The sequence below is a fragment of the Armigeres subalbatus genome, chromosome 3, assembly GCF_024139115.2.
Source record: "Armigeres subalbatus isolate Guangzhou_Male chromosome 3, GZ_Asu_2, whole genome shotgun sequence".
Taxonomy (NCBI): Eukaryota; Metazoa; Arthropoda; class Insecta; order Diptera; family Culicidae; genus Armigeres; species Armigeres subalbatus.
Window position 1 is genome coordinate 273932964 of NC_085141.1, and position 25276 is coordinate 273958239.

A 25276-nucleotide genomic window follows, 5' to 3' on the forward strand; every position below is an offset into this window, starting at 1 on the left:
TCCTAAGGAATTACTGGAAGAATCCTCGGAAGATTTTTCAAACATATTTCTAATGGAATTATGAAATTGATGTCTACAAGAATTTCTGAAGGAATTCTTTCGGGAATTCCGACAGGAATTTCTCTGGGAAGTCCTTCGAGAATTCGGGCAGCAGTAAAACAAAACCCTGCTTTGAATCTGGAATTAGGGCTTGCCAAAAAAAAATTCTTCAGTAATCATTAATGTGATATTTCAAGAATCTATCCAAAAGTTCGTTCCAAAGGAACGCATGAAAAAAATCACAAATTTCTTTTTGAAATCCTCCAAGAATTTCTTCGGAATTTCCTCCTGGGATTATTTCAGCAAATTCTAAGGAAATTGCTTTGGAGATAGATCCAGATATTTTTTTTGGAAATGCATCAAGATATTCTTCAAAAATTCCTTTTGAAAAACCTTAAAATCCGGAATACTTAAGTCTTGAGAATTTCTTCAAAAATTCATTCCTCGATTTCTTAGAAAATTCCATCGGAAATTTCCTAACGAATTATTTTAAGTATTTCTTTGGAAATTCTATTAGAAATTCCATCGGAAATTGCTTTGAAAATTTGGTCGGAATTCCTACGACAATTCTTCGGGAATACCTACGGCTTCAGGAAAATCTTCCGCTATTCCCTTAGGGAATTTCTTTATGCTTTCTTTTGGCTTAGGAATATCTGTGGAAATTGGTTTCGCAATTCCTTCGAACTTTTTTTTTAGAAATTGTCTCCCAATATTCTTTTTATTATGGGGGTACCTTTGCCGGCCCCAGGGGCTACCTCTTCTCAGAATGCGTAATGGCGGATGTATTACAATTCCAATAGAACTTGTTGATTGCTTCTTCTTCTTCTTCTTCATTGGCATAATAGAGGTGAGCCAGCCAAGGGCTGAAAACCTCTTCAATAAAGACGATAATAGTGATAAGAAAATTATTTTGAGCTTTTTAGTGGAATGTCTTCACTTGTCATAAGACGAGTTAATACAATCCCATTGAATTCCACCACTTAACCACTTAAGTGGTGGAATTCAATGGGATTGTATTAACTCGTCTTATGACAAGTGACAATAATAGTGTTCATTAAGCACTTCCACACTTATTAACTGCGAGGTTTCTAAGCCAAATTACCATTTTTGCATTCTTATATCATGAGGCTACCACGATGATACTTTTATGCCCAGGGAAGTCGATACAATTTACAAACAACTTTTATTCCAGGAAAACAAATTCAAGCGACGGCATGCTACAAATTTTTCGTCTAGTAATGGAACACGTGGGCATCTAACGGATAGAAATCAAGCATACTCGTATGTTTTTGCGTAGTTCCAAATCTAGGGAACCTTCGTTACCATGATCGTTTTTGCTTGCATTGTACCGACTTAGTGCTGTGTTCAGAGTTTAAAATAAAGAATACGGAGGCACGCTCTTGGCTCATGTTGTGTTCATAATGTATCTTTGCTTTCAAGAGGCTCGAAAGATCCCTTTCGTTGGCTCGGAAACCTCCTTTCGAGAGGCTCGAAAGATTCCTTTCATTGGCTCGGAAGCCTCCTATCGAGAGGCTCGGAATCCTCCTTTCGAGAGGCTCGGAAGCCTCCTTTCAAGAGGCTTACAAACCTCCTTTCAAAAGGCTGACAATACCTCTTTTCAGGAAGCCTGCTTTCAAAAGGCTCGGAGGCCTTCTTTCAAGAGACTCAAAAGCTTCCTTTTAAGAGGTTCGGTGGCCTCCATTCGAGAGAATCGGAATTGTTTAAAAAGGCTTGGAAGGTTCCTTTCACTAAGCCCTTTTGAAAGAGGCACAGAAGCCTCTAAAAGTCATAAAAGTTTAGCTTGAAGTATAAACTTATTTTGATTTGCAAAGTTTTCACAGAATAACGAAGATTTCAGACAATATTTTAGAGAGCCATAAATTGCGTTGATTTTCAGGTCCGTTTACCATATATCTTATGAGTTATGCTTATTTACATTAACAGCGCAAAAATAGGGGATACCTCAATAAATAAGTTCGAAAGGGTACCTTTTAAGAAAAAGGTTGAGAACCACTGTTCTAAGGTGTTTCCGAAGAAATTTTCAATGGAATTCCTAAAGGAATTTCCAAAGAAATTTCTAAAAGAATTCGTAAAACAATTTCCGAAGAAATTTTATTAGAATTGCTTCTTTGAATTTTCAAAAGAATGTCTTGGGGTATCTCTAAAAGGATTGCTGGATATATCTCCGAAGAAATTTCCAGAGGATTTTCTGTTAAAAACTCTAGACTAAATTCCGAGAATACGAGAAAACGTTTTCAATGTGAATAATTACAAATTAAACGATTCTCACGATCGTGTACATATGCTCCAGACCTAAATGTTGGACCCAAACCACAGAATCCACATCCCCGTACTCAACAAAACACTGCACAATGGGGAGAAGTGTTCATAACGCGAATAAATTCAATATCTCTCACCTCAAATTTTGTTTCGTAATTTTCGTGAAGCCCATATTGTTTTAATTTAGCATATATATTGAATTATATGCAGGGACTATGTCCAAGGGCTTGACGAACCCTCCCCAGGCCATCTGCGAGTTGTGGGGCTTGCCTAGGATGTGGTGGGGTTTGACAGTGGGTCCTGTTAAATTCCAATAAAAAACTGCATGTATCCGCAAGTAGGCCCCGCCAAAGCGACCGTGTGCCGCTCAAAGCGCACAAGCTCCTGGTGTCAGGTGTGACACAAAACAGACCTGACACGACGGCGAGGTTTGCGCAGGCCCAATAAGCCGCCTAGAAAACCAATAATTACGAACAATATAAGAGATAACTAACTAACTAACTAAAATATAAAAGATAATGCGACTCGATATAATCGGCAAAGACCTAGGCGACGAATAAAGGATCACGATTGGAAACTTGGAACATGGAACTGCAAGTCGCTAGGTTTCGCAGGTTGCGACAGGATGATCTACGATGAATTACATCCCCACAACTTCGACGTCGTGGCAGGAGATTTGCTGGACAGGACAGAAAGTGTGGAAAAGCGGGCATCGAGCGGCTACCTTCTACCAAAGCTGTGGCACCACCAACGAGCTGGGAACCAGCTTTATAGTGCTGAGTAAGATGCGCCAACACATGATTGGGTGGCAGCCAATCAACGCAAGAATGTGCAAGCTGAGGATTAAAGGCCGTTTGTTCAACTATAGCATCATCAACGTGCACTGCCCACACGAAGGGAGACCCGACGACGAGAAAGAAGCGTTCTACACACAGCTAGAGCAGACATACGATGGATGTTCATCGTCATCGGTGACATGAACGCACAGGTAGGAAGGGAGGAAATGTATAGACCGGTCATCGGACCGGATAGTCTGCACACCGTATCGAATGATAACGGCCAACGATGCATAAACTTCGCAGCCTCCCGCGGAATGGTAGTCCGAAGCACCTTCTTTCCCCGCAAAAATATCCACAAGGCCTCATTGAGATCACCTAACCAAGAAACGGAAAACCAAATCGACCACGTTCTAATCGACGGTAAATTCTTCTCCGACATCACGAACGTCCGCACTTACCGCAGTGCGGATATTGACTCCGACCACTACCTCGTTGCAGTATGCCTGCGCTCAAAACTCTCGACGGTGTACAACACGCGTCGAAGTCGGACGCCGCGGCTTATCATTGGGCGACTACAAGACGGTAGACTAGCCCAAGAATACGCACAGCAGCTGGAAGTGGCACTCCCAACGGAAGAGCAGCTAGGCGCAGCGTCTCTTGAAGATGGCTGGAGAGATATTCGATCCGCCATTGGTAGCACCGTAACCGCTGCACTTGGCATGGTGCCCCCGGATCAGAGAAACGACTGGTATGACGGCAAATGTGAGCAGTTAGTGGAAGAGAAGAATGTAGCATGGGCGAGATTGCTGCAACACCGCACGAGAGCGAACGAGGCACGATATAAACGGGCGCGGAACAGACAAAACTCGATTTTCCGGAGGAAAAAGCTCCAGCAGGAAGATCGAGACCGTGAAGCGACGGAGCAACTGTACCGCGCTAATAACGCACGAAAGTTCTATGAGAAGTTGAACCGTTCACGTAAGGGCCACGTGCCACAGCCTGATATGTGTAAGAACATAAACGGAAACCTTCTTACGAACGAGCGTGAGGTGATCCAAAGGTGGCGGCAGCACTACGAAGAACACCTGAATGGCAATGTGGCAGACGAAGATGGCGGTATGGTGATGGACCTGGGAGAACGCGCGCAGGACATAATTTTACCGGATCCAGGAAATCCAGGAGGAGATTGGCCGGCTGAAGAACAACAAAGCCCCTGGGGTTGACCAACTACCAGGAGAGCTATTTAAACGCGGCGGTGAGGCACTGGCTAGAGCGCTGCACTGGGTTATTACCAAGATTTGGGAGGAGGAAGTTTTGCCGCAGGAGTGGATGGAAGGTGTCGTGTTTCCCATCTACAAAAAGGGCGATAAGCTGGATTGTAGCAACTACCGCGCAATCACATTGCTGAACGCCGCCTACAAGGTACTCTCCCAAATTTTATGCCGTCGACTAGCACCAACTGCAAGGGAGTTCGTGGGGCAGTACCAGGCGGGTTTTATGGGCGAACGCTCCACCACGGACCAGGTGTTCGCCATTCGCCAAGTACTGCAGAAGTGCCGCGAATACAACGTGCCCACACATCATCTATTCATCGACTTCAAAGCCGACAAATATGATACAATCGATCGGGATCAGCTATGGCAGCTAATACACCAACTCAGATTTCCGGATAAACTGACACGGTTGATCAAAGCAACGATGGATTGGTTGATGTGCTTAGTTCGAGTTTCGGGGGCATTCTCGAGTTCCTTCGAAACGCGCAGAGGGTACGGCAAGGTGATGGTCGTTCGTGTCTGCTATTCAACATAGCTTTGGAAGGAGTAATACGAAGAGCAAGGATTAACACGAGTGGTACAATTTTCAATAAGTCCGTCCAGCTATTTGGCTTCGCCGACGACATAGATATTATGGCACGTAACTTTGAGAAGATGGAGGAAGCCTACATCAGACTGAAGAGGGAAGCTAAGCGGATCGGACTAGTCATCAACACGTCGAAGACGAAGTACATGATAGAAAGGGGTTCAAGAGAAGACAATGTGAGCCACCCACCTCGAGTTTGCATCGGTGGTGACGAAATCGAGGTGGTAGAAGAATTTGTGTACTTGGGCTCACTGGTGACTGCCGAAAATGATACCAGCAGAGAAATTCGGAGACGCGTAGTGGCTGGAAATCGTTCGTACTTTGGACTTCGCAAGACACTCCGCGAGACTCCGATCGAATAGAGTTCGCCGCCGTACCAAACTGACAATCTACAAAACACTCCCCAAGCAACCAGAAGTTCGGATAAGAAGGGCTATTTTGGCTTAATCAGCTCTCATTTTAAGTAATTTTTTGTATGTAACGGAACTTTAAGTGAACTTTAAGTTTCTTTAAGGATGCTTGGAACTTGATGTGAACCATAGTGAACCAATTAGTTCGGTTAAGAGTAAATTTAAGTAAAATCTGAACTTCTGGTTGCTTGGGTCATTAGATTGGTAGTCTTCTACGGACACGAGACCTGGACGATGCTCGTGGAGGACCAACGCGCACTTGGAGTTTTCGAAAGGAAAATGCTGCGTACCATCTATGGTGGGGTGCAGATGGCGGACGGTACGTGGAGGAGGCGAATGAACCACGAGTTGCATGAGCTGCTGGGAGAACCGCGAAAATCGGACGACTGCGGTGGGCCGGGCACGTAGCCAGAATGTCGAATAGTAATCCGGTGAAAATGGTTCTCGACAACGATCCGACGGGCACAAGAAGGCGAGATGCGCAGCGGGCAAGGTGGATCGATCAGGTGGAAGATGAGTTGCGGACCCCCGTAGACTGCGTGGTTGGCGACGCGACGTGTAGCCATGGACCGAGCAGAATGGAGAAGACTCATATACCGCACAGGCCACTTCGGCCTTAGTCTGAATAAATTTATAATTGAATGAGCTAGTTCCAAAATTTTTTGATTGTGGCTTGTTAGTGTCTTGTTGAAGTTCATTCCGTAAAGTGTCTCCCGAACAAATATGTATGGAAAATTAAATTTGGCTAAACTTTTTTGGGAAAGATTCGAAAAGACCTGGTATTTTTTGCCTGTTTTCCGGTGGTTAGTGTGGTGAATTGCGCATAGCTGCGCCAAAGCGGGATATTGACAGGTGCAATGTTAGAATGAGGACGCTGTCTTTGTTCTAGATCCTAGGGTTTGGGCTTGCGGAAGCCTTTGGATAACATAAAGTATGTCGGATAACCATTTTAATCTCAAAATGAACCTCAACGTTTCAAAATTACTATGTATTGAAGTTTTGAACGCAATCTCAGGTTTTGTCCGGGGTTTGTATGAGGGCCCGCCACTGTGGGGCGGATTGGCACAAATCGTAGAACTTGCTTGGAAATCGTGCAAAGATGGTTATGTTCACCCTGTTCACCGTATGAAACTGCAATGCATCCCAGCCATGACTGGTGCTACCCAATAAACCCTCCTTGGGCTCCAACCCTAATATAAAACTTGTTTTCAGTGTTATTTAAGGGAATTGATACGACTGATGGTTCCTAGCTTCTACAAGCACCTTCAAAAGCACACCGATGCCATGGAATTACTGTTTTGTCACCGTTGGATTTTATTGTAAGTTCTTCTGAAGTTAATACTTGTCGAAACATAATGCACAAAGGCGGTTTTTTTTTCAGATGCTTCAAGCGTGAGTTCACAGAAGCGGTGGCGATTCGAATGTGGGAAGCCTGTTGGTCCAACTATTTGACCGACTACTTTCATCTGTTTCTCTGTCTGGCCATCATCGCGGTCTATGCCGATGACGTAATTGCTCAAGATTTGCGAACTGACGAGATGCTGTTACATTTTAGTTCACTAGGTGAGGGTAGTGTTTAGGGGCTTATTACGAATAATGCATCAACTTGAGCTAACTTTTGTCTTGCTGGTGAATATTTTCAGCTATGTACATGGACGGCCAGCTGATTCTGCGCAAGGCCCGCGGTTTACTGCATCAGTTTCGCCAATTCCCCAAAATACCATGCACACTGTCGGGATTGTGTAAGCGATGTGGACCTGGAATGTGGGATTCTGGACACCACCCTTCTATCGAATGCATCGGCCATCTGGATTATGAAAAATGTGCGCTGGCGGTGGACTAAACTTTACTATACGAAGCGAGAGAATGAAGCATTCCAGTGATAACAAAGTGTTTCAAAAACCCTATGATCAGAATGAAGTAAGATCAGACGAAGCTTTATTTTTCTTAGTTTAAGCATCACATAGACAGAGACAAATCTATGAACGTAGTTTTATGCGCTTAATGGTAAATCGATTTCTCATTCAGCAAGGAATTTATCTACATCATATGGACAGACCCAGTTCAATATAGGTTAAACATCTTTGCGGTTCATGATGTGCATATATTTATTACGGAACTATTTAGCTATTAATGCTGTTATTTTATTGTTAAGTGGGTCTTTTAACCGTCATGCTGTATAAGTTGCTATATTAGTAAACAAATTTAAACAAGTAGATAACGCAATATAACTGCAGGATGTTTATATCAAAATACAATCATACACACGCACGCAAACGTTTCAGCAAACGAAGAACAATAAAAAAATGTAGTCATGGAGCTTTGCTTTCTACTATATCATACTCAAATAGCTCACAATTAGAGGATTTACATTATTTTACTTAAATATTATGGGTAGAAAGGGCAAGACACTGTTCCGCTTGATTTAGTGAAAACTATTTGTTCGTAGTAACAAAAAGTAAGAATACTTTGTTTTTTTTTAATTTCTGCCAAATTTGAAAATGTTCACTTGCACTTCAGTTCACAAATATTGTGTAATGAGCAGTTTATAATTATGTTTTTACATATTTTCTTATCTCATATGAGAAATGAAATAATTACATCTCGGCAACAACGAGATTTAAGTAATAATGATTTTTTTTATTCATTTTCAAAAATAGCTTCAAAACGATCCTACTCATCATACTCTTACGTTACTCTTGTATGCTTTCTTGCCTGTTCTATTCCTATTCCTAATCTAAAGAGATACCTAATTCATTGCTTTTTATATTTGCGCAAAAATTATTTTCTGTAATCATTTTATCAAACTGGACTATACATAGCTGAAGATTAAATAGAAAACAAAACAATAGTCTGATTACACATAAAGGTTTGTAGGAGATCGTTCATTTAACGTGCAAAAAAACGTGTATGTAAAGCTACGAAACACAAAAAAGTCAAACTAAAAAAAAGATATTTTTGCACAGGTACCGAGTAGTTCATGTTGAAAAAATATTTACAATTAATTTATTTTACTGCCTTGCCAATAGGGCAATGGCCAGAAGATCAAATCAAAGTATTACGAATCACTTGATAATAGCTATGCGGTTATGGGAATGAGGGCATAATGATTGTTTGAAAAGAGAATTTTCGCTGTTCATTAGTTCTGTCTGTGAAATAATCAATTTCAATAAGAATACCATACCAACTCTATGCTAACACAGCTGTAAAAAACGCAGTTTTTTGGTATATCTCAATCCATTGAATTCATTGTAGCAAACTGGAAATGCATATCGATGTTTGTTTACTTGAGGCAGTTATTGCAGAGACCATCGAATCATGACAATATATTGATATCAGTAACATAAACTCCTTGGAAAGATGTTCGTAAGGACCATCGCAGTTACGCCAGAATTAATAATGTTTTAAAATAGCATAACTTGCTTTAATGCGCCAAAAACCAAGTCCTGGGGCCCTGCTTAGTCGTGCGGTAAGACGCGCGGCTACAAAGCAAGACCATGCTGAGGGTGCCTGGGTTCGATTCCCGGTGCCGGTCTAGGCAATTTTCGGATTGGAAATTGTCTCGACTTCCCTGGGCATAAAAGTATCATCGTGCTAGCCTCATGATATACGAATGCAAAAATGGCTTAGAAATGTGAGGTTTGAGGTTGATAAACTGTGGAAGTGCTTAATGAACACTAAGCTGCGAGGCGGCTCTGTCCCAGTGTGGGGATGTAATGCCAATCAGAAGAAGAAGAAGGAGGGTCCACAAACTCGCCTTGTAACTAACGCAGGGATGAAACCTGGAATACCAATGGACCCAATACTAAGTTTTTCAAAGTATAAAAAAATAATCATAATTTTTAATATAGTATTTTTTTAATATAGTATTTAATAAAGTTTCAATGATTTCGTTCAACAGATAGTTGCTACAAATATGAAGCGTGGGATATGATAACGAAGTTATCAAAATGCTATGAAATGTCTTGGGGGTCGTACACTAATTACGTAAGCACTTATCCCGGGTAGAGGTGAATAACAAACAAATAACATAATAATAACAAATTTTGATATGATATCAGATTTAGTTATTCTTATGTTATTCATAAATAACATAAAATAGCATTCCAACAACAAGTTTTGTTATAATAGCAAAATAAGTTATTTATATGTTATTGTAAGAAGGAGCAGAACAACAAATGAAGAATACATTTTGTAATCATAGCAAAGTTTGTTATTCATTTATCATTTGCATTTTCAACATACCAATAATAACTGATTTTGATATTTTCTTTTCTTCAAATATTTTGCTATTGGTTTGTTATTATAATAGCAAAATGAGTTATTTATGAGTTATTTGCTAGAGCAATGTCTGTTACTATATCAAACAAACTAATAGCAGATTTTGCTATTCAGTTATTCATATATTAATAGTAAAATTTGATATTATTTTGCTGTTTTCTTCTACCCGGGATAGGGGAAGGTGGGTCTGCCATTTTCTTACGTTCCATATAAATAAAAAAATATTTGTTTGCAGGGCTGGTAGCGATAAATGCCGTTCAAAATAGTGACTTAGTGACCAACGATGACAAAAAAAAGTGACCAAATAGTGACTTTCAGATGCAGAAAAAGTGGCCAAATAGTGACTATTGTATGAAGTATTAACTAGGTAGTGAGCTGAGTTGCATTAGCATTGTCACTGTGTAACCCGTAGTAGATTGTAAACTAGTGATATCATGTTTTTCTTTTGAAATCCTTATCTAGAATGCTATCAGAAATCAAGAAAAGACAAAAATTACAAAAGCATGAGGATTACTACTGCATTACCCCGTATTTTACTACCGTCTAAAAATATTGTCTCACTAAAATATATTCCCACCAGTTTTATCATTTATGGATAATTGGATGAGCTGCAAAAAGTGTGAAAGAGTGCAAGAACGATGTTTTGGATTGTCTCTGGAGACGAGCCAGCCTAGGGCTGAAAATCTGAATAAAAAAAGTTATTGATTGTGCTTTTGCTAATTCCTATGCAGTTAGACGTGTGAATATTTGTGTTGGCACGTTGAAAAATTAGCTGTTCTTCGATTAATTACTAGACAGAGAATTATTTGGAATCACAAAGCTTATAAATCTTTATCAGCACAAATTGTTTAAAAAAACTTAAAAAATTCAAAATTATTTAGACAATTTTTAAATGAAATAATTAATTATTGATTAAGAATATTTAATTAAGAATATAGCAGAAGTAAATGAAAGATTGAAGTATTTTAGCCTTGCATTTTTTAAATACAATTTTTAATAATTATTAATAACATTTTTAAGGGGCCTTCCTTAGCCGCATGATACACGAATGCAAAAATGGTAACCTGGCTTAGAAACCTCGCAGTTAATAACTGTGGAAGTGCTGAGTGAACACTAAGCTGCGAGGTGGCTCTGTCCCAGTGTGGGATATAATGCCAATAAGAAAAAGAAGAAGAACATTTTTAATAATAATAAATTTAAACGCATACAGTACCCATTTGTCATTTTTTGAGCTCCTGGTCTCGGTTGCCCGTGAACCGATTTGACTAAAAATTTACACAGAACTCAGATATAACATGAATTATACCATACCTAACTTTCGATCGACGCAAAATCTGCGCCAACTAAAATCAAATACGCGATATGAAATCCAATTCGTTCCAACTACGCGCGAAATATCAATTTTTGTTACCACAATTTACAGAACGTGTTCTTTTTCAGTACGTTTCATATAATATTACTGATTTTCTACATGATTTTACCACAAAATATCCATTAGTATCACATCTATTCTGGATGGTCCTGTTCACCAACGGTCTAACTAAGCAAACAAGAATTAAGCAGTCAAAATTATTTCTATAATCAACGTTTCATAGAGAAAATGATGGTTGCAGCTTTGTTGTAATTATTGTTCATAAGCTAAACTTACGTAAAAATTAGGTAATAAAATAATTTTAATTTGTATTTTGAACAAAACTTCTGTATGCAAATTATTTGAACTCATATAAAAATATGAAATATCAAGAGAGAAATAATTCAGAATCTTACAAAGTTGTTAAAGTTTCGTAAAATGTGATCCATGGTGTTCCATCCATTCTGAAATTTTTTTTTCAGGGATTTCAGCAAACGTTGAATTTCAGTGGAAAACCTTGTGGAAATTTCTAGGGTTTTTTTTTTAAAGAAATTGCGCGGAAAATAGGCTAGGTGTACCAGTACTGGCTATAGCACCAGTTGTCGCACTAGTGCTTTATATGCCAAATGGCCAATCAAATCACCGCAAACCAAGTTCAAATCGATAAAGCATATTCATATGATACGATAACGCCTTTCGTTTCCTCACAAACAAGCAACGCATAATTGCAAAAATTGATTTTGCTTAATTTTTGACGTCCTTTGCACCAGTTGTGGCACTAGTGGTCCCTATTTGGCCAGTCCCATAAGAAATCAATGGGATTTGCCAAATAAGGAACCAAAATTAAGAATAGTGCCACAACTGGTGCATGCGTTCCTATTATGGATTAATCAATTTTGAGGATAATAACAAATTTTATTGTGGTTTTCACAGCTCTACTAAGGAGCAGAAAGTAAAATCTTTCGCTTGATATATAAAGTCCACCCACATGCCTTTTACTTATTTTAAAAAAAATAGTTGTTCTTATGTATGGCGACAATTGGTACACCCTTCTTCTTCTTCGTTGGCATTACATCCCCCACTGGGATATTGCCGCCTCGCAGCTTAGTGTTCATTAAGCACTTCCACAGTTATTAACTGCGAGGTTTCTAAGCCAAGTTACCATTTCTGCATTCGTATATCATGAGGCTAACACGATGATACCTTTATGCCCAGGGAAGTCGAGACAATTTCCAATCCGAAAATTGCCTAGACCGGCACCGGGAATCGAACCCAGCCACCCTCAGCATGGTCTTGCTTTGTAGCCGCGCGTCTTACCGCACTTACTTACTTACTTAATTGGTACACCCACCCTACTTCAATTCTTGTGAAATATTTCTCCAGGAGTTCGGACGGAAATTCCAACAGAAATCCGATATTAGCACAAAAATTTCCGGAAATTCTTTCATACCATAAATTCAAATCGGATTATATTGCAGATATTCCTGCTGTCTTTCAAGGAATCGCAAAGTTAATTCTTGAAAAAACTTCTCCGGCAATCCGTGAAAAACAATCTTCCTCAAATACAAGCGCATTTTTCCATAAATTCCGGTGGAAATAGCTTTGAGAATTCCTGTAGATATTGTTTACTGAATAATTCTTAAGAAAAACCTTCCGAAAATTATTTCCCAAATTCAAGCTACAAAAATTACAGTGTAAGTTCCTCCAGGAGAAAAAAAAATATTTTTTTCTTTTTTGGAGCAATATTCAGCAGACTGAAAAAGAGTCTCATCGAAATGTTGAAAAAAAAATTCAACGGAAATTACTTTCAGAATAATCAGAAAAATCCTATTTCGGTACAAGAAATAAGGAACATATTTGAGTTTTAAATTTTTATAAAGACCCTGCTTCTTTCTAGATAAATGCTATGAAAACAATATAAAACCTTCAATACTTTAAACTAATTCCTGACAAAAAAACGAAAATTGATGGCATGTTTCATGCTGTGTGGTTTGTCGTAGACGGGGTTAATCAAGCAGAAACTAAGACATATCTCGGAATTATGTCAAAATTGACGTGACAAAAAATGGATATTCAAAAACGATGAAAAATGACCACAAGTGAAGTTTTTACATTCAATAATGGCTTGGGTAAGGCATAGACTTCGAACGCGGAGTTCCTTCTCAACAACATTTTGCTATCGAAAATCACGCTCCTTTTTTATTAAATTTCCCTCCAAAACTAAATCCGTGCGAAGCCTTGAAACCTTAAAACATGAATTGCAAGCAACCTGGCGATTTCCATAATTCACTTGGAGCTTTTTTGGTGCAATTTCTCAAACTTTATATATTTTGCTAACAGATTTACATTTGATTTAGTTGATGATAATGGTAGGTACAAATGATTTTTATTTTGAACTTTTTTTTTACAAACGGCGAAACGATGCGAAAATAGTGACTTTAGTGACCATTTTACGAAAAATAGTGACTTTAGTGACTTTTGGATGCAAATAGTGACTTTTTAGTGACTAGGCTCAAAATAGTGACCAAGTCACTAAAAAGTGACTTGCTACCAGCCCTGGTATGGGATAAATGTTACTGGGGGGGAGGGCGGTGTTGAAAAATCCAGAAAAAATGCTAACGTAATTAGTGTACGGCCCCTTGACATAATGTCATGTGACTTGAATTTTGTATCTTACGTCGCAAATTTCAAATTTAGAGCAATGTCCTGTCCTGTTTGACAAAGATGTACCGCCTGTAATCGCATGTTTGTCCCATATGGATAGGAAACTCAGCAAACATGGCACAAATATGCGATTACAGGCAATGTAGGATCTTTCAAGCGTTACAAGTCCTTCGTCGCAGTTACTAATGCCTTCAGCTCGAATGCCTCTTGAGTTTTGACAAGCTTTGCTTGTATAAAGAGAGGTGTGACGCTCTCCATCTCTAGGACGCATTGCGTGTCAACTTTCACCATGGGGATAACTGTCTTCTGAACAACTATCCTACACGGACACAATGACATCGTGAAACGGTTTTGCATTAGCTCTACCGTATTTTAACCGAGACGGCAGAAGCTCATTAACGCTTGAAAAAGTGCTGCTGATGCCACGCCTAATAGGGACAAGGGATCTAAATTCGCTAAGTGAAATCACATACTTCAGCCCGGTAAGCCACACTGAATCTATGAACTGTGGAGATAACGTTTATAGACTGTCGACCACATCGATTCAAAAAAACGAAATGTAAGCATAACAATAATAGATCTGAGTCATTGGGGTTTTCTAGCATACTAAAGAGGCTGCACTCATAACAAAGAGACGAAGTGTCAAAATTGGAACAGCGCATTTGCTGTCAAATCAGTTGTTCCAATCGAGCACAAGGTTGTTAAAGGTAGGAGTATTGCGTCTCTTTGTTTTTCCAGGCTCGTTAATGCATACATACTTGATAATCCTCCTACTCGCGGACTATGAACTATTCGTTGGGGGCCCCGTTGTTTTTCACTATCTGCACTACAACAATGCATCGATTGATGTAGCACGGTCGGCAAGCCTTACTGGACCGAAAAAATGTGTTCTCTGTTGCCGTAACAACTATTACGAGAGTTGCAGGCGCAATGTTGTCCGACAATATAGTGCAATTGCTTTCACCGTCCAAGCAATGGACCGATCGCGTTGCTCCCCAACATACGTTCAGCCTTACCACTCGTCTACATTACACACCTGGCTTAGTTCTGCGTCTCGCTCCCCGAAGCGGGATGAATGATCTGTGACTGCGAGCAGTTGATCAGTCTCAAAACCTGTAAATAAAAGGCTCTCTCATCAGGTTTCGCAGAATTAGCCAATTGTGCTTATTCTGGGTCTCGTATGAGGTGAGGCGTTTCGAATGAAGTGACACTTGTCGATGCCTCGCTTATACAACAAAGCCACAAATCGGCCATCTTGGAAACCACGTGATTTTTGCAGTCAATTTTCAAGAACACGGATTGAGAGAACCATAACGCACACAGTGGTGATAAAATCGTAAAATCATTAGCTTACTTATTTCATTTCATTTTATTGTTAACTTATCGGGTACAGTTTGTTACATAATGTTCTATGATTGAGTTATGGAGTTCCTTTCATCAATGTCATTAAACTTATTTACATTTAGCAAACTTTGACTGTCAAACAAAAAATCGACAAGGAAGGAAAATTTCAATTAAACAAACAAAAAACCTTCAAAATTACAGAGATAAATATACCTACATAGAAGAAGCTTAAATCTAATATCACATTTTTTCTTTCACACGACCAGCTCTTGCAAAAGAGGATTTTCGGACGATGAACAACTTTGATGGAATTTGGTCATCAATAATCTCTGGAACCAGTCGTCGGTACGTTTAATTCCAGCAGTTCTATGAACAGCATCGGTCGGATGGAAGGGGCTTAGGTCCAATCATCTTGAGTAAACGATTTTGCTTAACTTGTATTTGCTTCGATGTGAACGGGCGCAATTAAACCAAGCAGGAAATCCATACGCAACCGTAGGCCGGAAAACTGTTTTGCACAATAAGACCATCAAGCTTGTATTCAAACGAGAGCGCCTTTTGATAAGCGGATATAGCGTTCTAGTCAGTTTCTCACATTTTTTAATACATCCGGATACATGACTCACGGTGCTCCGGTAGACCGTTATTATAAAATAAAAATGTCCATCAAAAGCAAGTACAGGGCTCGATTCCTGTGGTAATTCTGCACCTCTGGAACAATTTTTTAAAAAATCCCTAGGAGGAATCTCGAGAAATCTTGATTTGAAGTTTTTAGTTAAGAAATTTCAAAAGAATCCATATAAAAATCTAAAAATACCACCGAAAACCCTGATTAATCCACCTAAATAGATGTCCTTCTTGTACCTGCCGGGTCGGAAGTAACCACCAGCTTTGCAGGATTGCTGTCCGGCATTCTTGATATGCCCTGCCCATCGTACCCTTCCAGCTTTAGCTACCTCCTGGATACTTGGTTCGCCGTAGAGCTAGGCGAGCTCTTGTTTCATCCTTCGCCGCCACACACCATTCTCTTGCACAATGCCAAAGGTGGCCCTAAGCACGCGTTGCCGTTATTAAAACAGATTAAAACCATAAATATTTACAACTGACTTATCTTAAAAAAACTGACTTAAGTATGTTTTTGTATGGCTAACTTCCTCGAGTTTAGTATAAGTGTTGCTTTCCATGTTTAATAGAATAAAAGGAAAAATTAATTTTAATTTAGCGTTTATGTTCATAATGGAGAGAAGTAAGACCAGAGTTCGTGTAGAATAATAGTAGTTAGAAGCTGTTATACTCGATCACAGCACTTATTAACCAATCTTTGCTGCCGTATCTCGTCAAAGTTCTAATCAACGGACTAGATAAAGCATGTTTGATATGTAAGCCAAGACATATTCCGGTACCTCTACAGAACTCTGAAACATGATAATTCAAGATATGGAGTTGCGGCTTTTTCCAGCTGCTAGCAAAGCCATCAATTGCTTCCTCAAAACCATGCTCGAATTTTACGCTTTTTAGAAATCTTTCAGAACCTGCTGATTGAAATATTAATTAGAAAATTGTTAATGTTTAAGCAGAGTAACTTACCGTGACGTAATCCGAAAGATCGGGATTCTAGTGAACTCTATGTAATTTGTTGATGCCTCATCTGTACTTGGTTCACCCATAAATTTACTCAACATGGCGCTTCTCGAGCAATTTTTAAATCGTATTAATAATTCCGAACTAGATGTGTAGTGGTGGAGATAAGCAAAAGGTTCATTTTGTTTTTTGTTAAAGTGTTTTTAAAAATTCAAAAATTGAATATTTTATCTTCGTCGTACCCGAAAACTCAAAAGAATATGCACAAGGCTTGTAAAATTCTTTCTTCCTCTTGTGCAGTTTTCCTGATGTTTTTCTGATCCTGATGTTCTATATGCCGAGCTCACTCTTAAAAATTGTAGCTTTTCCTTACCGCCATCTTTGGAGTCATTACCAGTCCGATGATCCTTTGGCTGGGAAATCTCAGAATTTGATAAAGCTCCGTCAATTCAATTGTTACAGCATATGATGAAGATCTATCCTGTTATATAATGCTAAAGAACTACACTACTTTAAACAATTCTTTAAGCTGTTGGTTTTTACATCAATTTCTTCCGTACTCCAATCTTTACTTCTGATGCTCGAATACATTTGTGAATACAATAAAAAAATACAAACTGAATGGCATTCAACAAATAATCTGCAGCCTGCACGTGAATTCTAGAATGGTTCTGAACAAGAGGTAGCATTCTTGAAGATAGACGGCTTCAAGCCATACAAAAAACATACCAAAGTCAGTTTGGTGAACCTATTAAAATTTATAATTGTAATAAAGGCAACAATGGCGCCCTCCTTAGCCGTGCGGTAAGATGCGCGCCTACAAAGCAAGACCATGCTGAGGGTGGCTGGGTTCGATTCCCGGTGCCGGTCTAGACAATTTTCGGATTGGATATTGTCTCGACTTCCCTGGGCATAAAAGATTCGTGTTAGCCTCATGATGTACGAATGCAGAAATAGTAACTTGGCTTAGAAACCTCGCAGTTAATAACTGTGGAAGTGCTTAATGAACACTCTGGAAGTGCTGCGAGGCGGCAATGTCCCAGTGGGGTATGTAATTCCAATGAAGAGAAAGAAAGGCAACAAATGCAAACTGGTTGAAAACAACATGGACCACTTTTTGGACGCCTTTGAAGGTATTTTGGGGATATTATTGAATTAAAATATAGATTCTTTTGAAATTTCTCAATTAAAAACTTCAAATCAAGATTTCTCGAGATTCCTCCTAGGGATTTTTTTAAAAATTGGTCCAGAGGTGCAGAATTACCACAGGAATCGAGCCCTGTACTTGGTTTTGATGGAAATTTTTATTTTATAATAACGGTCTACCGGGGCACCGTGTGACTGCCAAAGTTGAGTTTTTTTTTATCCAGAGTTAATCCAAGGTAGCCAACTGTAGTTGACCATGGGATGTTAACGCCACCGCAGGATACGTGTATACGGGGTAAATGTCTGTTGGGGTTGTGATGCGATGTAAGAAACCCGGTGTCGTCAGCAAACAGGTAGTTAGTACTGTACCCCGTTCACTTTAACAATATCAGCGGAAAAAATGTTGAATAGCCAAAGGGAATTTGTACCTCGTTGGAAAAATACCCATCGACCGAAACTTGGAAGGTTCGGCCATTCAGATAGTTACGGATGATTTTCAAGATATACATAAGAAAGTTTCCAATCAGCATTTTATGGACGGCCGCGTTATGCCATACAGAGTATGCCTTCTCTACGTCGAGCAGAACCAAACCTGAAGATTTGCCTTGTTGAAAGTTTCGTTTCACTTCCTTGACCAGTCGAACAATTTGGTGGCTGGTAGAATGTCCTTTTTGGAAACCAAATTGTTCATTTGGAATAATACGATTAGATTCCAGGTGTTTTCTTATCCGTGTCAATAAAACCCTTTCAAAAAGCTTACTCATAGTTTGCAGGAGGCTAATCGGTCTGTAGTTAGAAAGGATAGAAGAGTCCTTATTAGCCTTCGGTATGGGACCATTATTGCGTGCTTCCAAGCTGTCGGAAAGTAGCATAATTTGAGGTATGCAGAGAAAATTTTCGAGAGCACCACATAACCTTTCCGTGGGAGATGTTTTAGCAACCAGTTACGAACGGAGTCATGACCAGGAGTCTTTTTGACTTTCAAGTTCCGGACAATACCTTTTATCTCCTTAGGGCGAACTAGCCAATAGTTGTCCGTAGCGGACAAGGGCTGGTCGATGTGATCCATAGACTGCTGTACTGACTGCATCGCTGGTGACAGGGTCACTGGTGGATTGATTGTTGTGAGCAAAAGCAAAACTTTCAGCGAGAAGTTTCGCTTTTTCTTTCGGACATGCATGCAAGATATCGCCGTTGCGTAAGTGTGGACTATACTTACTAGTTTTCTTCAGCGCTTTGGTGATGCGCCAAATTTTGTTGTCTCCGCGTTCCATAGAACCGAGGATTTCACCAAATTTGTTGAATCTTGCATCGGCGCACTGGTCACGAATACGATTGGTGAGCGACGAGACGATGTTTTTGAGCAATGGATCCCTGGTTCTTATCCATTGTCGTCGACGCCTGTTTCGAAGTTGGATGAGTAGTTTGGTTTCATTTGAAATTGTAGCGGTTTCGTAAGGACGAGGAATGAATTGCGGAACAGAGGCCGACTCAGCTTCAAGAAGAGCGTTCTTGATGTAAGCGAGTGCCGCGTCGATATCGTTTATGTCCCGAATTTCGGCTACAACTGGATCATTTGGGTTCAATTTTGAATCCACCAATCTTTGATACGTGCGCCAGTCGGCGCGCGTATAGCAGTATACAGTGCGAGTATTTGCCGCAGGAGCGGCTGTGATATTGATTTTGAAAGCTACGGGCAAATGATCTGACGAAAGTTCATTCAAGACAATTGGCTTCGTCATGTCTACCATGTTGTTGGATAGAACAAGGTCCAGGGTGGACGGGTTACCACGGCCGGATGGGTGGAATGTCGGTGAGTCTGGGAAATTGACATTGAAGCCAGAGCGTAACGCTTCTTGATACAAGATATTTCCCGCCTTATTATTTTTGACACAATTCCAGTGGCGATGTCTGGCGTTGAAATCTCCGACGATGAAGAAGGGATTGTCGATGGAGACCATAGACCGAATATCGCGCCGAAATTGCGACCAGTCTGCACCCCGACGACCTCCAGGAAAATAGGCAGCGATGATACAGATTTGATTCCCACCATCAGTTAAAACGGAGATGCCGATGGCTTCTGTTACTCTAGTAGCGACATCAAGTTGTTTGAAGCGTAATCTTGAGCGTAATCCTTTTCGTATAGCAATTAATACTCCACCTCCTCTACCAGCGTCTACACTTGAAGGGCGGTCGAGACAAGCGCAGTAGAAATTTGGGTGTATAACGTATTCGTTGTGTCGGTGGACGAAGTCGAAAAACTCTAGATGTTTATTATAAACGGATCTACCGTTCCAGTTAACCATACGCAAAGTTGACGGGTTAGCCATTGTACACGTATTTCATGATCAGCTCTGACAGAGCTAAAAATTGCTGCTCCTTGGTGCGACAGCCTTGCAAACGCCGGAAGAGTTCTCTGGCTAGGCAAAGAAACTCTGTAATGCTGAACAAATTTGGTTTCGACGATTCTACAGTCTGGGAACCTTGCACAGCTTGAGAGAAAGATAATCCAACAATAACACTCGCGTTATTATGGTATGGTTTAACGGTTGGAGTATTCCTGATTGGGTTTCGTTGCGCAATCGATGCTGTCCAGGGTTTGCTCGAATTGTATGCTTGGAAGTACGCCGCCGGGTTTCTTCTAGCTGCTTAATGTAGTTCGCGCGTTAAACGCATTCCGTGTCCAAATTGTTGACATCGATGGTATTGGACTGTGTCGTTCGGATTCCTGTATCAAGTATCTGTAAACAAGCATTAGACTGGAACCCAGCGGGACATCGCAGCAGAGGCAGACCCAGAGGCTCATGGCGGCGAAGCCTCAATAAAGAAATAAAAGAAGTCGACCGAAATCTAACCTGGCAACAGGTTAAAGCGATAGCCGGGCAACGCTCAGGATGGAGATCTTTCAAGTCGGCCCTTTGCACCACCGGAGGTGTACAGGATCCGTAAGTAAGTAAGTTCGGCTTCCTGGTGAAGAATCTCCATTTGACCATAGTATTAAATAACGCCTTCACACCTTGCAGTTCCGACATCTTTATGGAACCTTTCTCAAAGTACAGCAAATAAAGCACGCTTTCCTCAGGCCCAATTTTCTTCTTTGAAAACATTTTCAAATCCGCTGGCTGGACTCCTTTAAGCTCCAGTTCTTCTTTCAGTTCAGCCAGATCGTATAGTGGAAGTCCAGAAAGAATAGTGCTGCCCAATGAGCAGCTCGAAGTAGCTCGAAGTTGTCCCCGTCCTGCTCGCTCTTCTTTGTCAACAAATGGACATGAGAGGGATGGGTACAACTTCGAGCTGCTCATTGGACAGTATTAATGAAACGAATTTGTTGCTTATGCGATGGAGTGAACGTAAAGAATTCGGTTTGTGTATCACGTAGCACATTGATAGCAGCATCGAATACATCCTGGTCGGTTGTGATAAGCTGTGTACCAGATTTCACTGACTTTACCTGGTAGCCTGTTTGCGGGATGTTGGCCGAGTTCAATATTTCACGAGAGTGTTTAGTCCCCTTGTTAACGATGGTAATGGCGTTGGCGCTTCTTCGTGGTGCTTGCTGGCAGTTGGCAGTCGGCATTGTTTACATTTCCTTCCGGATCGACAGCAGAGAGTGTATCGTATGGATTCTGAGAAAGAACCAATGGGAGTGCTGGTTGACTGGCAGACGATGTGTCCATCATAGAAGAATTGGTGGAAACAACAGTGTTCCGTTGGGAATGACACCTTTTCAAACGCTTGGCATCGTCACGATCGTCTTTACTACAGTTTGAGGTTAACTGTAGTTCTTTACCATAATCGCGCCGGAGTATTATGTTGGACTGAGTACTGTCCACATTATCACTTTTGTAACAAAATAATAATATTGTATGAAAAACGACCGAGAAAATCAAAAAGTATCGCTCCGATTACAGCTGCTTGAGCACACTAGCTGACAGCTCGGGGTAAACTGTTTAGCTTACTTATGCTATCACAATCGAGTTCAGTTTGAGCACTGTATGAAAAGTAAGTTAGTGAATTTAAAATTCACCACGGGACTGATTGTATGATCACCTTAAATTACACGGTCGTCTCGCGTGAGACGTGTCGAATTCGACTATTCTCGAGTCATTCGAGACGAAGAATAAGCACATATGGCTCATCCGATCCGGGCGTTAGTTTACCCGATGAGAGCCATTGGAATGCGTAAGATGGTTCGTTGGCTTCTCGAGCAAATTCTGATAGAGCAAATTGAAAACATATTTTGATGCCGACATCAAATTGATATCATTGAAAGTTTGACCTTCAAATAGGGCGTTATGAGCAAGGTGACGTGAGGTGAGTCGATTTTGGTGGGTATAACCACGTTAGGCATAATGGAAGTTGGCATAACGGACGTTTGGCATACAATTCCTCAAGAACAGCCAGGTTTGATTGCTCATCTCAGCAAGACATTCGGATTTCGAACGAAGTTGATTATTTGCAAAAACAAATGTTGGGGTTATTTCGGTTTAAGTAACTGGTATCTGAAGATAAAATTTGACCTGTCAAACTAGTGGTTCAATCGTATTATCTAATATCAAATATAGTATATTTGATACTTACCCTAATTATATTTATTTATGCATTTTTTTAACTGAACACTTACCTTTGAAATAGCGTAGAATAATTTCAATTGGAGGGACATTACAAAATGTAGCTAGAAGAATATCTGATGAGATCGCAAAAATACTTATGACAAAATACCTATTGTAAACCAGATTGCAACTCTAATTATATTACCAAAAGTAAACGTCATATGATGAGATAACAAAACGTGATTAAGATAACGATATATTGTGTTAAAAGGCAAAAAATGTGAATAGCTTTGCATACGCTCAATCACTTGAGCTACATTCTATTGTAAAAAGATATATTGCTTCAAATAAAAAACTAATCGACAACTGCATACACGACAGGAAGTCTTCAACTTTAAGAAAGAAATCCAACCCAGCTCAGTTCTAGAATTTTTATTTCTTACTCAACGAAACTGCTTTTACAGGATATTACCATGTACATGAAATCGAATTCATTTCTTTTTTTCAATGATTGCAGTAATTAACCGCCATTCACTATTATCACGCACCGGTGAAGTGTGTCAAGCGGTTTTCATTGACAAACTTCGTTCTGGTCAACCCAGAACTTTAACCAAGGCGTGCCTTCTTAGCTGTACAATTCACGTCAAAATCAAATACTGACACCTTACTCCTTCCGGTGCTTGCGGTCTTTCTTCTTCTTCTTGCTCGACTTGGATTTTTTGCTCTTCTTCTTCTTTTTACTGGTGGACTCATCCGACTCAGTAGACCCGGAACGCTTGGCACGCTTACGCTCCTTCTTATGCTTTCTCTTTTTGCGCTTCTTAGAGATTTCGCCTTCCGACTCGCTGCTGGAGTCCGACGATGATGATTCCGAATCAGAGCTGCTACTATCGCTCGAGCTGGCCACAGTTTTAGGTACTTTCTCCGATTTCGATTTTTTCAAGTGCAGCTCTAGAACCTTATCGGTTGATTCGTCTGGCACACGCTTACGAGAATCTTCTCGTCGGGAAATACCCTCTTCGTGACGGCTTTTTTCCGATAACATGAAATCATGATGCCGCCGTTCTGACTCCATTTCGGATCGCTTGCGATCAAGTTGCGGCTTACGTTCTTCCTTCTGACTACTTATTTTATCCGAACGGCTTTCAGTTCTTTTATGCCGTTCATCGTCTTCTTTGTGATCTCTACGGCGAGTCTTCTCACGTTCCCGATCACGTTCCTTCTCCCGTTCACGTTTTTGTGGTGTGCTGGATCTGTCTCGCCGACGCTCACGACTACGGTCGCGGCTCCTATTGGGAATATTTTCCCGAGTTTTTTCATCTTTAGTTGACCTATCCTTGCTCCGCCCGTCACTTCTCTCAGTTCGTTCCTTTCTCTCATGGGCGGGACGCTTCTCAGTGCTTGGTTCACGCACAGCTACTACCACCCGCCTGCCCGTTTCCTGCCTTCTGCTGCTGACACGTATTTCATCCCGCTGGCGGTCCTCACGGTCACTACGAGGCTTTCTACTGCCACTCCCATCGCGCTCCGCAGACCTGCTCCGTGTACGTTTCCTCGACTGCTCAACCTTGGCCAGGGTGCTTGTGGTTGATACAGCTTTCACCTTTCGGGAGGGTGGTGGTGTACGTGACCGTGAATACGTACTTGAACTGCTGCCACGAATTTCGGTAATTTTGCTTCCGAGACGTTCTTTGATGGAGGTTCGTATCGGTGAACCACGACCATCCGGCTTGTTGAGTTCCGGTTTGAGCTCGACGGATCGTTCTGCATTATTATCGTTAGTAGGAACCGTGACCTGGAAGAAATGAGACTATGTTATGGTAACATTGCTTGATTTAAGTTAATATTTAAACATAGACAAATCGTATTGCTTTGGAAAATAGACATGGATTGACAGGTAGCCAAATCGGAATCCTTTGACTTCTTAAGGCTTTATCTCAAATTCGTTGATAGGTATGTAATAAATAAATAAATAGATATGAACGAAAAAGTATTGTTTGAAGTTGACAAAAATATATCGTGGCAATTGCCGGTTTAAATATGTGAAAACGTTATCATAAAAGGTAAGTAGAAGCATGAAAAATCGTTCGGTCGCTTTAACTTGATATGATCCACCTTAGCATTAATCAGCATAAGCATTGAGCAATTCGCACAAATTCGTAGGTGATACAAGCCTGGACTATTGTATGAGAGTAGCATCACTTTTGTCGTTACCACAGATATTGATTTGGGACTAATCACTATCTCTTAAATAGAAGCAATGCGCTCTCCAATAGTCGAGATCTGTCCTGGCCACGTCATTGCGATCGCTGAGGAAGAGGAAGGATGGTTAGTTGTACACCTACTTAAGAAAGATGCAGAGAACTCTACGACCTCTCATAGGTTCCACGGGAGGCTTTTGGAATTGTTAGTGTGGAAGGTTTTAACAGTAAGAATCGTTTTGGAACAACGTGAAACACAGAAAGAACAAAGATAGTACAGTCGCCTCTCCACATCTCGATATTGAAGAGACCATCGAGATAGGGAGAGATCGAGAAATAAAAGGAAAATTGAAATGGGTAGGGTAAGACACCCAGAAATCGCCCTCCCCCCAGTTTTCGCCCACCTATTTTAAAACATTTATTTCTCGAAAACTAGTTGTTGGAAACAGTTGAAGTTCAGGTTTTTTCATAATTGATTGATGCTTGTATGGAAAAACTTTAACTGTAACTGTTTTCAACAACTCGTTTAAGAGAAATCAAGATTTTAAAATAGGTGGGCGAAAACTGGGGGGAGGGCGATTTCTGGGTGTCTTACCCTACTAGATCCAAAAAAGCTAGTTGCTATGAAAAACAACAACAAAACAAATGTCGTTTCCTGTTGTTGATGTGTTTGTTATTGTCCAAAGATAGTCTAGTAGCCTAAAAATCTGACCATCATATATATAATAGCCCTGTTTGTCTGTCCGGTGACTAGCCAACCAGACGCAGCACACGGGGAAATTATCAC

At 40.4% G+C, this 25276-nt stretch overlaps 2 protein-coding genes across 8 annotated transcripts in view; one reads left to right on the top strand and one right to left on the bottom strand.

The window, feature by feature from the left end:
• Positions 1–9361, top strand: part of LOC134224417 (TBC1 domain family member 16) — a 28897-nt gene extending 19536 nt beyond the window's left edge. For all 3 annotated transcript variants that reach the window (XM_062703755.1, XM_062703754.1, XM_062703756.1), the window contains exons 5-7: positions 6581–6687; positions 6750–6931; positions 7012–9361. In XM_062703755.1, the coding sequence (XP_062559739.1) occupies positions 6581–6687; positions 6750–6931; positions 7012–7211 (489 nt within the window). In that variant the 3' untranslated portion in view covers positions 7212–9361. The remainder of the gene's footprint in view (positions 1–6580; positions 6688–6749; positions 6932–7011) is intronic.
• A 13344-nt stretch (positions 9362–22705) lies between these two features.
• Positions 22706–25276, bottom strand: part of LOC134224424 (E3 ubiquitin-protein ligase RBBP6) — a 78719-nt gene continuing 76148 nt past the window's right edge. For all 5 annotated transcript variants that reach the window (XM_062703768.1, XM_062703767.1, XM_062703765.1 and 2 more), the window contains one exon: positions 22706–24083. In XM_062703768.1, coding sequence (XP_062559752.1) covers positions 22953–24083 — 1131 coding nt within the window. In that variant the 3' untranslated portion in view covers positions 22706–22952. The remainder of the gene's footprint in view (positions 24084–25276) is intronic.